The 17,127-nt window shown below is 47.4% G+C and overlaps 1 protein-coding gene across 6 annotated transcripts; it reads right to left on the minus strand.

The window, feature by feature from the left end:
• Positions 1-815: 815 nt before the first annotated feature.
• Positions 816-17,127, minus strand: TMEM106A (transmembrane protein 106A). 6 transcript variants are annotated; one of them, XM_081166845.1, is made up of 10 exons: positions 16,988-17,127; positions 12,700-12,779; positions 10,954-11,140; positions 7,678-7,931; positions 7,223-7,286; positions 6,927-7,086; positions 4,988-5,128; positions 4,860-4,903; positions 2,772-2,825; positions 816-1,143 (listed from the first exon to the last, which is right to left on the minus strand). In XM_081166845.1, the coding sequence occupies exons 4-10, from the start codon at positions 7,913-7,915 to the stop codon at positions 1,020-1,022; spliced, it is 825 nt and encodes a 274-aa protein (XP_081022971.1). In that variant the 5' UTR covers positions 7,916-7,931; positions 10,954-11,140; positions 12,700-12,779; positions 16,988-17,127; the 3' UTR covers positions 816-1,019. The 6 variants fall into 6 exon arrangements, with proteins under 6 accessions (XP_081022971.1, XP_081022970.1, XP_081022969.1 ...); XM_081166844.1 differs by lacking the exon at positions 16,988-17,127 and adding an exon at positions 16,953-16,973; XM_081166843.1 differs by lacking the exon at positions 16,988-17,127 and adding an exon at positions 15,223-15,638.

The following is a 17,127-nucleotide window of genomic DNA, read 5'->3' on the forward strand; positions in this document are numbered from 1 at the left end:
CCAAAACATCTGGAGGGCCGAGTTTGCCTATGCCTGCCCTGGTGTGCGCACAGCCTTAAGAGTATTAGACATCTTTCCTTCTCATCTACAAAGTTCTCTTGTGCAATTATTTCAACTCGCCACCAGGCAGCACTGCACACACACAGCCAAAAAAATCTTCCATCACAATGAGTAAGCAAAGAAGCAACAGCACATCGCCTCCAATAACAATGCATGAGACTATTTATTCTGGAGTACTTTTTTTGAGAATTGTGCAATCTGACAGAAAATGGAGGTCAGCATGATTTTATTATCTCCCCGACTCTGCCCAGAAGAGAGAGGGGTGCATTTAGAAAGACAGGATTTGAACATGGAATAATACATTTGTGACTTCCAAAACCTTTGTGTACTCTTCCTCCGCCTCCGCCACACATTGCAAAGGGCTGATCCAATGGTCAGGAGGAGGCCAGTGGGATGAGAGATGAGTAAACATACAGCCTCATTTAGAAGCAGTGTTTGCCTGTGCAAGTGAAAAGTGCAAAGTCCATAGTTCTCTGCTGCTTAGCAAGGGAAGATTGTTTTGAACACGACAACATCAAAGGTAAACTCCAGCCTTCCCATAAAGCACACACTTGGCACTTCTTCAGGCCAGAAAACATTTGTAGAAGATCAATCCAATCTGGCCAGTCGGTGTTGGACGCGCACAGCCCAAAGCTATGCAAATTACAGTGCAAAATCCCAAAGCTCCAGCATGCTTTTCTTGGATTCTATCTTCCACAATCAGGTGCATTTCTGCTGGTCCCTGAAGACACGTGTCAAACAGTTCCCTCAAGACACTGGTCAAACAGCATAGCCCAAATCTCTTTATATCCTGATGAGGCTGCCCCTCGTTTTAGCAGCAGAACTAGCAACACTGAATGAAACGCCTTTCCCTTCCTGACCCCACAGTTTACAGGAGGGATGAAAATGCTGCTGCTGCGATTTCATTGCAGAGGGCGGAAAATGTGGCAAACAGTTTCTCCTCCGGGAGTTCACAGCAGCTATGGGGAACAGGAGGAGCCGGACATCCCAGGAAGCATGACATTACCTCTGCAGTCCACATACTGGTAGTTTTCAAAGGCCAACTGCTCCGAATGAGCAAGGTATGAGCAAGTCACAGTACCCCTGGAGAGGGAGAGAAAGACCAGCTCAAAATGTTTGCAAATTGACAGCCCTTATGACTTCCCCAAGTCTAGTTCCCAACCCGACACAACCCACCAAAGACGTACAAAGCCCTGCCCTCCTCTTCACCACCTCCGTGTTTCCAAGCACAGCTTAATTCAAGACTAGAGTTCAGGCCCAGGACTGTACAGGATACAGAAATGATTCCAGCCTTTGCCCTTTGGGCTTATAATCTACATTAGATAAGCAGGGAAGAGATGGGAGTCAGATGAAAGAGACCGACAACGACCAGTAAGGACACAGAAGGGGGAAAGCCAGCCAGCAGTCAACACAAGAGCAAGCAAGGGGGTGGATAGGTTTGTTCTGGGAAGAGAAGAGTCAGGGATGGGGCTGGCCTTCAAGCTCAACAGGGTCCTCGAACAGTGCAGGATCAAGGGGCAGATTAATTGGGCGGAGCTGCAATTTTGTTTCACTTTGGACTGAAAGGCACAGTATAAATACCGTATTTTTCGCTCTATAAGACGCACTTTTTCCCCTTCAAAAATGAAGGGGAAATGTGTGTGCGTCCTATGGAGCGAAGACGCCATAGCCCCACGACCCTCTCCCAGCTGGAGAGGTGACGCGTGGCTATTGAGGCTCCTGCCATAGCCGCGCGTCACCTCTCCAGCCGGGAGAGCGCGCGCGGGGGGCTGCTTTAGCAGGAGCCTCTATAGCCGCGCGTCACCTCTCCAGCCGGGAGAGGGTCGCGGGGGGCTGCTGTAGCAGGAGCCTCTACAGCCCCGCGTCACCTCTCCAGCCGGGAGAGCGCGCGCGGGGCTAAAGCAGCCCCCTGCGACCCTCTCCCGGCTGGAGAGGTGACGCGCGGCTATGGCAGGAGCCTCTCCGCTGCGCCTTTCCGCTGCTCCCTGACCTGCTCTTTGGGGCTGGTGGTGGGCTTCCCCCCCGCCAGCCCCAAAGAGCAGGTCGAAAGGAACCTGAAGCCTGGAGAGCGAGAGGGGTCAGTGCACACCGACCCCTCTCACTCTCCAGGCTTCCAAGGTAGCCGCCTGAACGCACCTTAAACGGCACCTTGTTTTAGAGCGGGAAAACAAGAGGGGGAAGTTCTCCCCCTCTCTGTGCAGCGCCTCCTGCCGCTTCACTGAAGGGGCGCTGGGCAGAGAGGGGGAGAATTTTTTTTTCTTGTTCTCCCCCCTCTAAAACAAAGTGTGTCCTAATGTCCGGTGCGTCCTGTGGTGCGAAAAATACGGTACTTTAAAATGAACAAAACGGGGGCCCGATGGCCAAGGGGCTGGAGTGCAGCAAAGGGGGTTTGTGCATGGTGGGACTGAAAAGAGGGGGAGAAGAACGAATCATTGTGCCAAGGAGGAGAAGGTTAAAAGACTGAAAGCTGGTAGAGCCAGTGCAAGGACTTCTGGGGAAGGGTGACATGATCTTGGGACCGAGAGGGAGAAAGTGGAGCTTAAAAGATGTCATGAATTGACTGGTGGTGGGAAGAAAATGCCCAGCCAGGTGAAGGGGACTGTCATGGGGAAATCTATGCTATTGGCTGGAGGAAAGAACTGAGGATGGAGCAGGAGGCAGGGCGGGAGAGCAGAAACTTGTCAGATTACTGTCAAGGAAATGACGCTTACTGTATGTGCAGGAGAACATTGTGAACTTTTATTTTGGACCACGTGCAAATGTTGCTGAAAGAGAAGGGAAGATAATTAGTTTCCGGCTGCTTATGCCAATGCTTTGAATGCAGAACTTAATGGGGATGGGTTTTTCTGTCTCTTGTCACAAACAGGCCCACAGCTCAGGGGCGGAGCCCCTGTTCTGCACGCTGAATTTCACAGGTCCAGTCCTCAGCAAACAGGTGGTTGGAAAGAAATACTGACGCCCCGAAGCTAAATCTACATGGTATTGATTGGAAATGTGGAGGTCAGCACTCTTACCGCAGCAAGAACAACGCAGGAGGCAGCAGTTAAACGTTGCTGGTCTCTGCAGCCACAGCAGACGCTGTGACTCTCCAGTGGTTAGACTTCACCCCTGGAGGCACACTCCATTGTGTCTTGAGACGGACAGATGCCAACCAACAGTCCTCGGCATCCCCAGTTGAAAAATATCTTAGGAAGTAATACTGGGAAGACCTCTTGGCAGGAGCTGCTGCCAGTCAGGGCTGGACTAGATGTATTCGCTATAAAGGTAACACAGGTGTGATTGAAGTTCCCAGAGTCCCTCGCAATGGTCTGTCTCCAGGTTGACATTAAAAGTCAGTCCCTCAGTTACTGCATAAAGACCCCAACTCAAGTTCTGAAGCTGGGATATTTGTTTAATTGAGGAGCACACTCAGCAACACAGATAGCGATAGATATATAGTTCTTTGCCATTCTAATTTTCTGCCTTAGCTCCCCCCCCCAATCTGCACTACACAGTTAGTGATTCAACAATCAATTCCTCTCTCCAAGGAGCTCTGGGTCTGTGAGGGTAACTGGGGGTCTCCTCGCAACTCTCAGCGGCACCCTTAACAAACTACACTTCCCAGGATTCTCTGGGAGAAGCCGTAACTCTTTGAAGTGGTATGATATGGTTTTAAATGCATAATGCAGACGGGATCTTAAGTGTGTCTGTTGTAGCTTCTCTAACAACTATCCTAGCTCTCTTATACAGTGGTGCCCCGCAAGGCGAATGCCTCGCAAGACGGAAAACCCGCTAGACGAAAGGGTTTTCCGTTTTTGAGCTGCTTCGCAAGACGATTTTCCCTATGGGCTTGCTTTGCAAGACGAAAACGTCTTGCGAGTGTTCCGATTTTTTTTCGCTTCCCCCCCTTTTTCTAAGCCGCTAAGCCGCTAACAGCCTTTTAGCCGCTAATCCGCTAAGCCCTTAATAGCCGCTAAGCCTTGAATAGCCGCTAAACCGCTAATAGCGCTAATCCGCTAATAGGGTTGCTTCGCAAGGCGAAAAAACCGCTAGACGAAGAGACTCGCGGAACGGATTAATTTCGTCTTGCGAGGCACCACTGTATAGATATAGATACCTAAGCATCTACTTAGTCTCATTGTGCCTCTTCCTTCACTGTAACCCACTAACCAAATACTAGGCCATCTGTCTGGATCTTGGGCAGTGCTGATGGGCTTGAACTGGCTTATTTTCAAAGTCCATTTTAGCTGTGCTGCATTACTGTAATGGGGACACTATGCATTATATACCATATTTTTTGCTCTATAAGACTCACCTTTTCCCTCCTAAAAAGTAAGGGGAAATGTGTGTGCGTCTTATGGAGCGAATGCAGGCTGCGCAGCTATCCCAGAAGCCAGAACAGCTAGAGGGATTGCTGCTTTCACTGCGCAGCGATCCCTCTTGCTGTTCTGGCTTCTGAGATTCAGAATATTTTTTTTCTTGTTTTCCTCCTCCAAAAACTAGGTGTGTCTTGTGGTCTGGTGCGTCTTATAGAGCGAAAAATACGGTAATTCAATAAAAAAAATTAATGCTGATATTTCCTTCTAAAATTGAAACATTTGTTTAAGAAATTGTAACTTGTTCATACTTAAAAAGCAGTCAATTTGTTCAATGGGTTTTTTTAAAAAAACAAAGGCATCTTCCTTAAGTCTGAAACATATAAGTTTGCCAGCCAAAATTGGTTAAAGTCATTATAAAAAAAATTCCATCAATTGACAGCATAACTTGAATTGAGATTTCCCCCCCCAAAGTGCAGAGATAGATTTCACAGACATACTTACTAAGTGTTATTATCCATGATTTTACTTGAGACACTGTAATGCATCTGCAAATAAATAAGAAAGAGCAAGTTAATTTGGGCTGCTTGTCTACTGCTTCTCAGTTACACACACTTTAGCATGGTCCTCACCTGAGCCCCATGTAAAGGTCTGATGTCCAGCTGTGTCGTCACAGTGTTTTTCCCAATCACCAGTGCCTTGTGCAAGACTTCAAGAGCAAGCTGAGACACATGCACAGTGTAAAAGTTGTTGTTTGTCACATTCAGCATATTCTAGAGAGAGTAAGACAGGTAGGCAGTATGAGTTATGTGGGATGAGTTGATAAATTTGACATCTTGGTACATGTGTGTCCATCTGTTCCGCGACTGAATATTTATCCCATAATTAGCACCCTGCTGCTTCTGCTGCCCTATCCAAATGCATGATGCCATAGAAAAAGCCGAATGCCGAGTCTGTACATTAGATAAACACACAGGGGCAGAGAGGGAGAATACAGCAGGGATGGAGGGCTGGAGCAAAGGGAAGTCTGGATGAAATATTATTAAGGCATGGAGGAGGGCTTTCACATTTCACAATGGATCCAGAAAGTATTTTCGACACACTGAAAAGGAAGATGCTAAAGATCAGGTGACCCATCTGATATGGTCTCACCTGTTCCCTGAGACCAGGGGTCAGCAAACTTTTTCAGCAGGGGGCCGGTCCACTGTCCCTCAGACCTTGTGGGGGGGCGGACTATATTTGGGGGGAGAATAAACAAATTCCTATGCCCCACAAATAACCCAGAGATACATTTTAAATAAAAGGGCACATTCTACTCATGTAAAAACATGCTGATTCCCGGACTGTCCACAGGCTGAATTTGGAAGGCGATTGGGCCAGATCCAGCCCCTGGGCTTTAGTTTGCCTACCCATGTGTGAGACCAACATGAACCATCTCTGCGCAGTACAAAGCTCTGTACAGAGCATGGAACTGGCCTTGATATTTGGGCTAGGTTAAGCCCAGTAGAAGACTCCTGTTAGGTACTACTTGAGACCCTATCCCTGATCCTAAGGAATGACTGGCAGGAGGGAAAGTCAATGACAATACTAGATCAGAAACAGTTTCAGGTGTAATAAACTTCACTCTTTTTGTATAAACCAATCTGGTGCCCTCTTGGTGTCTTGTACTCATCCAGCACAGATTGATACAAGCAAAAATGGAAATGTGTTTGCCCATAGGACGTTGCTTGCTTCTGCCCACATCTGTATGGTGTGCCATGTGCATTTGAGTGTAATGTGCTGAGTACAGTATAAGGACTAGACCATGGGTAGGCAAACTAAAGCCCAGGGGCCGGATCCGGCCCAATCACCTTCTAAATCTGGCCCACGGACGGTCCGGGAATCAGCGTGTTTTTACATGAGTAGAGAGTGTCCTTTTATTTAAAATGCATCTCTGGGTGATTTGTGGGGCCTGCCTGGTGTTTTTACATGAGTAGAATGTGTCCTTTTATTGAAAATGTATCTCTGGGTTATTTGTGGGGCATAGGAATTTGTTCATTTTTCTTCTTCAAAATATAGTCTGTCCCCCCCCCCCCCCAAGGTCTGAGGGACAGTGGACTGAAAAAGTTTGCTGACCCCTGGACTAGACAAAAAAGCGGTTTTAATTTTTCCTAATCTCATTTACAACAGGCTCCTTTAGTCACCTGCTCCTTTGTTCCATAGATAAAGTCTTAAATTTGGGGCAAAGTTGAGTCCCACAACCTGCTTTGAATGTCACTTCTCAGCTTTGGAACATGTGCGGTGATAAAGGATGCCTCTTTTCATAGGCATAATGGATTTTTCCTCTGCACACAGCGCAGTTACAACCAAGTTGCAGAGATCTCTGATCTAGAAGCCCCTCTAACTCAAGAAGATGCATCTTCCAGACAGCTCTGAGCCCAGTAATTGTATTAAAAACAACAACAACAACAACAACAACAACCCCATAACAACCCACGCATTACATTAATCACAACCTCAATTTAAGAATAAAATAGATTTTGTGCCATGAATGCGATCCAACCCCTGTCCCACCAACCCCCAGGGACTCACAGTCATATTAAGGGTGATGCTGTAAGTAGAATTGTCAAAGGATATAGATGAGAAATTCAGTCCGGCAGGGACCACCGCAATGGAGCGTGGAAACAGGAAATACATCATGAGCCCTGTCATCAGCAGGCAGATGGCTACTGTAAGACATACGTACAGCTTCCTGCAAAAACAGGAGGAAGGCAGATTAGCAGTAGCAGAACCGCCACAAAAGAATCAGATTGCTGGCAGCAAACTTAGGAAAGAGACGGCGGGAAGAAGGGCAGGGAGCACCATCAACAAAGACACAGTGAACTTACGTTCGCCTGGGCTTGAGCCGCTGGTCTCCATATGGAATGAGGGCCACCAGCTGCTGTTCTTGCTCTGGAATGGGAGTAGGGGAGGAAGGGAGAGAGAGAAAAAGAGAGAGAATAAGCAAAGGTCTGGAAAACAATGCAGGGGAGCACAGATCTGGTCCAGTGAAGAGACAGTATGTACATCTCAGTGCAGAACATTGCATGTAATTTGGGCCATTTCCTTCTTAAGCAAGATGTAGCAGAACTTGTGAAGACATTCGTGTGTCTGTTTAAAAAAACCCCAGCTGTTTTAAGTATGTCTGGGTCAGCTAGTTGTACAGGCTGGTGCCTTCAAGAGCTGCTTGTCGGCTTCTGGGAAAGATCTGGCCGGTCACTCTGGGAAACAGGATCCAGCGGGGCTCTTCCCACATTAGCTTTGGAAGAACCTGGGCGACAGAAGGTCTGGAGCTGAAACTTACCCCGGGGGATCCTCCCGGTGCCCTGGCACGTAGGGCAGGTGACGGAGCCACGGCTGGCAGCGCCAACACAAGGAGCGCAGGATGCCTCCGCAGCATTGCCTCCATTGATGGTGCCATAGTAGGGTGCTTCATCCTCATCACCCGAACTTTTCTCCCGTAGCGAGTCGCGTTCTCCTTTTTCTTCTTCGGCCTCTTCCTTGCCGCAGAGTTTCCTCAGCCACGAGAGGACTCTGTCCATTGTTCAGGGATGCTGTCTGACAAAGAGACTTTGATAAATGAAGATCTGAGGGTCTTGTGCAGGGGTCAGCAAACTTTTTCAGCAGGGGGCTGGTCCACTGTCCCTCAGACCTTGTGGAGGGCCAGACTGTTTTTTTTTGTGGGGGGGAATGAACAAATTCCTATGCCCCACAAACAACCCAGAGATGCATTTTAAATCAAAGCACACATTCTACTCATGTAAAAACATGCTGATTCCTGGACCATCTGTGGGCCAGATTTAGAAGGTGATTGGGCCGGATCCGGCCCCCAGGTCTTAGTTTGCCTACCCATGGCCTTGTAGATCCCCAAAGGCAGTACTTGATTTCTTAAATGAGCCTAAGGATCAAGGACACCTGGAAGGCACACCTGGCACAACAAAATTACATTCTCCAGCAATACCTTTTCCTCTTTGTGACTACTACTACTACTAATAATAATAAAAATTTTATTATTTATGCCCCACCCACTCTGGGCAGCTTTCAACACGTAATAAAATGTCAAACGTTAAACTTCCCGATACAGGGTTGCCTTCAGATGTCTTCTAAAAGTTGTATAGTTATTTATCTCCTTGACATCTGCTGGGAGGGCGTTCCACAGAGAGGATGCCACTGCCGAGAAGGCTCTCTGCCTGGTTCCCTGTAGCTTCACTTCTCTCAGTGAGGGAACTGCCAGAAGGCCCTACTGCTAGAATGGTTTACATCAGGGATGGGGAACCTGTGGTCCTTCAGATATTGTTGGACTCCAACTCCCACCTGCCCCAGCTAGCGTAGTCAGGGGTCAGGGATGATGGGAGCTGTGGTCTTGCCATGTCTAAAGGGGCACACATTCCCCATCACTGATATACATTTAAACGTGTTTGGCTCTTTTGGTTACCATATTTGAACTGCTGTTGTTGTTATATTTATTTATTCAATTTGGATCCCAGGGAGGTGTGGCTGAGGCAACCCAGGACTCAGCTAAATTGGTAAAGAAAGTGTTTTTTTAATGTGTTGTATATGCGATGTAACATGTGACACCAGATGGCGGTGTAGAGTCCCATTTTTCTCCTACCGGATTTCCCTGTATGAGTTTACGTGTTTAACTGAATCGCCTCTTAGACATGTCTAGATCCAGCCTCAGTCAGATGGGTGGGGTATAAATAATAAAATTATTATTATTAAAACCTTAAGAACATAATTTACACAGCATAATAATAAAAACATAATACACATAATGATAATAAAATAACCACACCAACTGTCTCTCCGCCCCTATTTAGCAGATTATTTAACGGCCAAAGGCTTGGGTAAAGAGGAATGTATTAACATTTGCATTTTCCCTCTGTCATTAGGGTGTGCCATTTTAGGAGGGTGAACATTTTTGCAATTTTTTTTTCCAGTGAGGGGGTCTTAAACATAAATTTTTGAGAGTAAGGAACTTGAACCTGCTATTATTTTTGTGAATGGACAACATTTAGCTTTGCAAGTCTACATTTGATGAAGAAGCACATAAAGTTCTTTGGGAAAACCAAATAATTATAAGTTCACCTTCTGAAAAAGTCAGGTAATGCTAAATAATAAAAATAACAATAATATATAATTGGAAGTACTTGGCAATCAGGCAATCATTTTAACAATTTTCTATGCAATTTCACATGCATTTCACTCACCAAGCAAAACTAAATTATATTAATTTAACCAAAATACACCTTGAATTCCCATGTCACGTTACAACTTTTGAGCACCCCTCATTTTTGGAATTTGAAAAATTCAATATGCCCTATTCTGTCATATTCAAACTCATCCCCTTCTGCCATTCAAACTTGTTTCCTCCTCCTCCCCTTTTCTCTCATTTCCTTCAGACTTGTAAGTTCAAAAGCAATGCTTCAGAGAACTGAAGGCAGTTTGACACCAGAGCCGTAGTTAGGTGATCTTGCGCCCCTGAAAGAATCGTCCAGATTGCGCCCCCTAGACACAGACAAATGAGCTCTTATTTCTGCCTTTATTTCAACCCTCCACCCATTCAATTCACCCTCTATTTATTGCAAGAGGCAATATTATAGTTCAAGGACATTGTTCCAGTGATGGGGAAACACTTAAGGAGGGTGAGAAGCAGGACCAATGGGGGGGGGTGGCCTGGGGAGAATCTCAAGGGCCAGAGAGGAAGGCTTAGAGGGCCACATTTGGCCAATGGGCCTGAGGCTCCCCGCCCCTAGGGCATAAACTCATGCCATGTTTGCCTCTGGTCTGATACAGCATCACAGAATTGCAGAGTTGGAAGGGACATCCAACGGTCATTAGTCCAAACCCTTGCAATGCAGGAATCTTTTGCCCAACGCGGAGCGTTCCTGTTCGGGGTGCTAGCCAGCCAGCCAGCCAGCCAGCCAGGTAGCCAACCCCTCCTTCAGGAAACCATAAACTGTAAGAAGCTCAAGCAGGGCTTCCCCAGTCTTCTGCTTCTCTTCTTCAACTGACATTTAACGTTTTGTTGCGACTGAGTATGCTCAGTCTTCACGTTAGGCTTTTTAAAAACTTTTTCTTTTTTGGGTAGTTCTGGAACACTGAGGTTTCCCCTAAAACATGTTAATTCATCCCTCTTGTTTCTCAATTTCGGTCAGCACTTGCCGCCTGAGTTTGCAGTGAGAGGCACTTATTATTTATTGCTATTGTTATTTATGAAGTTTGTATACCGCCCTTCATCCATAGATCTCAGAGAATAAAAAACACAAGATTAAAACACAACATATGTAATAGAAGCAGTAACAAAACAAGCCAATGACCAGTACGTAGTTGTTTTAAGCAGCTGGGGATATGGCTTAAAAACATCTGGCTTCGTAGGCATAGCCAGGATTTTTAGGGGGGGGGGGCGCAGAACTGATGTGATTGGTATTTGTAATTGCTTTACTTGATATGGAGGGGCAGCTGCCCCCTCCCTGTTGCCCACTTGGCTAAACACAAGGCTAGTTTCTTTCAGCAACTGTGTGAAGGGGATAATCAACCTAACTTATTGGAAGGAGCTTGAGGCGGGCACAGTTCTTACCTGGGAGATGGGGAGCCGGGAGCAAGGAAAAATCACTCCGAGAAGTTCCTACTTAGGCCAAGTATCAGAGGTAAACACTAGCAGACTCCCAGAACATGCCCCAACCAGTGTCAGATGTTTAACATTTCCTCTAAAGAAGTCCTTTCAATGCCACAAATCATATCTAGGGGAGGCAAAGTAGGAATGACTGGGGGAGGAGGAGAAAAGAAAATTGGGTTGCAGGGAAGAGAGAAAGGGGAGATACAAATTAGAGAAATCATTTATCACCAGGTTTCAAACACTGCTGTTTGATTCCCACCTACCCTCAGAAGAGGAATCGTGGTACCAAATAGTATGGGAAAACAGCCCTACTAGAAAAATTAATCAATAAACTGAAACTGACACAGGGACAAATAGAAGAAGACACCTTCACCCCGGTATGGCTCCCCTTTATCACACACACAGCCCAACAAGACAAGGACAAAAATCCACCAACAGCATACAAATCAATATGGCTAACCTGATCCAAAACACCCACCCACCCCACTCACACATGAAAACAAAGACCACCACAGCCAACCACAAATGAACAACCACACCCTAGGCCAACCCCAATCTCTCTCACCACCAAAGGAACACAAGCGAACAGCAAAGAACCTGCACAAGCTACACTGACACCAAACCCTACATATAGTAAGTAAAATAGAAACATCGCCACCCGACCCCACTCCTCCCCATCTCTCCCCCCCTCCATCTCTTTCCCCCTTTTCTTCCTAATGTCTCAACAAATGAAACTGATTTGTAAAAATGTTACAGGGGGGGGGGGAAATACAAGAGAGAGACATTGCACACACTTTTGTAAATCAAGAAAATCTTTAATAAAAAAAGAAGAAAATAAAAAAGAAGAAAAAGAAGAAGAGGAATTGTGGATTTCTGCTGGGTAGGGTCACATGTGTACTCAAAGAAATAGAGATGAGTTCAACAGGGTAGAAATGGAGAGAACATTTTCCAGCAAGTCCTCCTGCTAACTCAAATTTACTAACAAAATAAACGTATATTCTACCGATTCAAATATTTTACAAACATTCCCAGTCATGGAGACTACTAGATACACAGTGTTGGAAACTACAAAGTGTTGACTTTTGACTTAGTGAACTATAACTTTTGACCTTAACATTAATTAGCAGTGTTTATCTTTCATAGCTGTTACAACTTCAGATATTAAACTGTTAATCTGATTTTGACCTGGGCTGATTGAAGCATTTGCTTTGAATCAGGTTCAGTGATAACAAGGCTTAGACAAGATAGAGTTCTGCTCCATAACCTAGATGACCTGTGGTTTCCTCAGCCTTCTATAAAGAATGAAAAGGAAAAACTGCAGACTCAAAATGAGCCACAGCCCACAAAACGTCACAATTCAGAAAAGTATTTCTCAACCTATGCAAAGCTTTCCCCCAGTTCCAAACTTGTGCCGATCTATTTTAAAACAGGATGGATTCTCAATACCTCTGCCTAGCTGAGAGCAGGATTTAGCAGCCAGAACAAGTACTACATATCTGGGATTAGAAAAGGAGCAATTCTAGATAAACACACGCTTTTTATAAACTGACTACAGGAGAGATTCAGCTCTTTTAAAAGGGGTAGGCTTCATTCACACACAAAGGAGACTTATCCCCTTCTTTGTGTTTTAATGGGCTGAGCTGTTCCTTCTATTCAAAAACTCAAGATCACCTAGAAAGGTAACCCAGAAATACAGGTTGCACATACCTCACAGGATGAGCACTGAAAGCAGCATGAAGGCTTGGGAGTAGTGCTGCCAACTCTTCAGTCAACCTCTGTCACTGTGCCTTTAACAAGCAGATTAACAAAACATTAGCAGGTGGTAACACTTCATCCTCAAATTGTGAAGAGTTTTAACTACTGATTTCACTACAATTTAGATTAGCTGCTGTAAATAAAGCCCAGGAACATCCCAGGCTGATGAATTGGCAACCCTACTTGGGAAGATATATACCAGGCATGTCCAACCGGTTGATCGCTTGATCGCGGGACCCATATTAGGAGGTGTGGCACGTTGACGTTTATTTCCTCCCCAGCAAGGAGGGCAAAGAGATGGGCTCATTTGTCTACTGGCTGCTGTAGCGCTGTGTGCTATTGTCAGCGGTGGACAACTTTGGTCAACCCTCCCCCCAAAAATGCCAAGGGGTAGATCACTGCCTTTTCTATATACTGGGAGTAGATGGCAGTATCTTGGGAGTTGGACGTGCCTGATATAGACCAAAAAGGGGGGTGGGGAGCTAAACGTGGACAGAAAAGCAAAGAGTGACCAAGTTTGAAGCTTCTTTGGAAAGATTAAGGGGTTTTGGCTGGCAAAAGTAGCTTTAGATGGGGCTGAGATTACCTTCCAGCCTGTAGTAGTATAAAACCATAGAAATGTACAGTGGTACCTCAGGTTAAGAACTTAATTCGTTCTGGAGGTCCGTTCTTAACCTGAAACTGTTCTTAACCTGAGATACCACTTTAGCTAATGGGGCCTCCTGCTGCCACCGCGCCACCACTGCATGATTTCTGTTCTCATCCTGAAGCAAAATTCTTAACCCAAGGTACTATTTCTGGGTTAGCGGAGTCTGTAACCTGAAGCATCTGTAACCCGAAGTACCACCGTAGTTGGAAGGGACTCTAAGGGTCATCTAGTCCAACCCCCTGGTAATGCAGGGATCTCAACTGGCTGAAGCCCCACTCAGGAGACCAAAACCCAAATAAAGGAGGCTGGCTTACTACATTTTGAAGTAATGCACAGTACCCTGTAAAAGAGAAGGCCTAGGGCTCCATAACACCAGTTAATAATAATAATAATAATAATAATAATAATAATAATAATATCCCACCCATCTGACTGAGTTGCCCCAGCCACTCTGTGGGTCTTCCAAGACACACACACACACACACACACACACACACACACACACACACACACACACACATATATATATTTAAAGTAATACATTAAAAGGCTTCCATATACAGGGCTGCCTTCAGATGTCTTCTTAAAGTTAGTTACTCATCTCCTTGACACCTGATGGGAGGGCATTCCACAGGGCGGGCACCACTACCAAGAAGGCCCTCTGCCTGGTTCCCTGTAACCTCACTTCTTGCAATGAGGGAACTGCCAGAAGGCCCTCAGAGCTGGACCTCAAGTGTCCGGGCTGAACGATGGGGGTGGAGACGCTCCTTCGGGTATACTGGGCCGAGGTCGTTTAGGGCTTCAAAGGTCAGTGCCGACACTCTGAATTGTGCTCGGAAACGTAAAAAGGTAAAGGTAAAGGACCCATGACAGTTAAGTCCAGTCAGAACGACTCTGGGGTTGCGGTGCTCATCTCGCTTTACAGGCCAAGAGTAGCTGGCGTTTGTCTGCAGACAGTTTTTCTGGGTCATGTGGCCAGCATGACTAAGCCACTTCTGGCGCAACCAGAGCAGCGAACGGAAACGCCATTTACCTTCCTGCCGGAGTGGTACCTATTAATCTACTTGCACTTTTGGCGTGCTTTCGAATTGCTAGGTTGGCCGGAGCTGGGACTGAGCAACGAGAGCTCACCCCTCGCGGGGATTTGAACCGCCGACCTTCTGACCGGCAAGCCTGAGAGGCTCAGTGGTTTAGACCACAGCGCCACTCTTGTCCCTCTCGGAAACATCTTTCAAGACTGGTGTTATGTGGTCTTGGCGGCCGCTCCTAGTCACCAGTCTAGCTGCAACATTCTGGATTAGTTGTAGTTTCTGGGTTACCTTCAAAGGTAGCCCCACATAGAGCGCATTGCAGTAGTCCAAGCGGGAGATAACCAGAGCATGCACCACTCGGGCGAGACAGTCAGCGGGCAGACAGGGTCTCAGCCTGCATACCAGATGGAGCTGGTTGACAGCTGCCCTGGACACAGAATTGACCTGCGCCTCCATGGACAGCTGTGAGTCCAAAATGACTCCCAGGCTCATAGCTGTCAACCTTCCCTTTTTTTGCGGGAAATTCCCTTATTCCAGCGCCGTTTCCTGCTGCTATCCCGGATTGTTAGATATCCTGTAGACTGTCCCTGGGACAGGTGAGACTGCTGATCCCTTATTTTCAAATCTGAAAGTTGACAGCTATGCCCAGGCTGCGCACTTGGTCCTTCTGGGGCACAGTTGCCCCATTCATGACCAGGGAGTCCCCTAACCCCAGAAACAATCCTTCTGTCTTGTCAGGATTCAACCTCAATCTGTGACCCGCCATCCATCCTCCAACCGCATCCAGACAAGGACCTTAACTACTCCCTATTTGGTTTCCCATTTTGCTCAACCAGGCCATGTTGTCGCCAGTTAATAACTCTGCAAAATGGCCATTGTTCTTCCTCCTCCTCCTCGCAAAAAGCCACCTTAGGGCCAAGGAAGGCGAGGCTGACATGCGCTTCCCCGGCGAGCCCGACTGTGTTGCAGGGAAGGGGGCTCTTGGGTGCCTGTTTGGGGAGGCATCGGGATCCTTTCCCCAGACCCACCAGGCGGGCGGTTTCAAGGGTTTAAATTTGACGATCGGGTTGCTGAGGCGCAGAGAAAACGAGAGCCAGAAAGAGGAAATGGCAGGGCAGTCGCAGCAAAGAAGAAGAGGAGAAAGTGGCAGCAGGGGAAGGAAGCGAGGGGGCGAGGGGCCGGTGGTCGCACGCGGCCCCTCGGAAGAGACCCAAGGGGGGCACCTGCTCACCGCACCCCGCCTGAGGAGAGCGGCCAGGCTGCTGCAGCGTCCGGCGGACTCCGGAACGAAGCGAAAGCGAAAACCGGCGGCGCCTCGCCCTCCTCCGGCCACCGAGAGGGCGACAGCCGAGCGGCTCCACCCCCGGCGGGCATTTCCCGCCCGAGAAGGGGGCGATGGCGGCGGTCCGCTCTCGGCTTTCCCCCTCAGCGACTGATTTTAGCCGGTGCTTAATTTCAAATAGATTGCCGGGGGGGGGGGGAGCCGAGCTCGGACCCTGCCAGGGTTTCGCCCCGAAAAAAGCACGGCTAGTCCGGCCACGCCGCTGGCATTTACTCGCGAGTAAGCGGGGGGGGGGACGGGACACCGGCGCCCTTTACTCGAAAGTGAAGCCTCCCTCCAGCACGCGGAGTTTCCGCAAAAGGCGGCATAGCGTTTTATTCTCCCCTGGTCCATAAATGGCGACGGCCGCAGCTTCGTGGGTGAATCGCCCCACGGCTTCGAATAAGTCGCCTTCGGGGTTCGAAGATGCGTGTTGTTGTTGCCCTTTCCCACGTCATGGTTGGCCAGCATCTGCCAGTGAAGATGGGCGCGTTCCGAAAATGCCTCTACTCGGTTTTTAAACCGTCTTTTGCATTTGAGGTTCGCTTCTCAACTTGTAACTGAGGTAATGAATCATAGAATCATAGAGTTGGAAGAGACCACAAGGGCCATCGAGTCCAACCCCCTGCCAAACAGGAAACACCATCAGAGCACTCCTGACATATGGTTGTCAAGCCTCTGCTTAAAGACCTCCAAAGAAGGAGACTCCACCACACTCCTTGGCAGCAAATTCCACTGTCAAACAGCTCTTACTGTCAGGAAGTTCTTCCTAATGTTTAGGTGGAATCTTCTTTCTTGTAGTTTGGATCCATTGCTCCGTGTCCGCTTCTCTGGAGCAGCAGAAAACAACCTTTCTCCCTCCTTTATGTGACATCCTTTTATATATTTGAACATGGCTATCATATCACCCCTTAACCTCCTCTTCTCCAGGCTAAACATGCCCAGCTCCCCTAGCCGTTCCTCATAAGGCATTGTTTCCAGGCCTTTGACCATTTTGGTTGCCCTCCTCTGGACACGTTCCAGTTTGTCAGTGTCCTTCTTGAACTGTGGTGCCCAGAACTGGACACAGTACTCCAGGTGAGGTCTGACCAGAGCAGAGCATATCTCCTCTGTCTCCTTTTTACCACTCGCTTTCTCCCCCACCCCCTTTGCAATTTTTTTTTCTTTTTTGCGCTCAATTCAGAACACAAACCCCTTTCCTCACTCCATTTATGCTCCTTCCAAAGTCCTCTTTTTCACCTGGAGGGCAGCCATGGCAACTGGGCAAAGCCGTCCTTCCAGTTGCTCTCACTGCTCTGAGAGGAAATTGGGCAATCCAGACTTTTCCATGGAATTTCCTCATTATGTCTGCGCCTCCTCAGCCACAAACCAAGATCCCC

Source organism: Podarcis bocagei (genome assembly GCF_964188305.1).
Source record: "Podarcis bocagei genome assembly, chromosome: 13".
Taxonomy (NCBI): Eukaryota; Metazoa; Chordata; class Lepidosauria; order Squamata; family Lacertidae; genus Podarcis; species Podarcis bocagei.

Excerpts from the sequence above, each read along its gene's own strand:
- TMEM106A (XM_081166845.1), bottom strand. The coding sequence starts at position 7,915 with ATGGACAGAGTCCTCTCGTGGCTGAGGAAACTCTGCGGCAAGGAAGAG. Across the intron at positions 2,826-4,859 it reads ATCATGGATAATAACACTTA|CAACATTTGCACGTGGTCCA; the intron begins GTAAGTATGTCT and ends CTTCTCTTTCAG. Across the intron at positions 1,144-2,771 it reads AATGTTCTCCTGCACATACA|GGGTACTGTGACTTGCTCAT; the intron begins GTAAGCGTCATT and ends CTCCCTCTCCAG.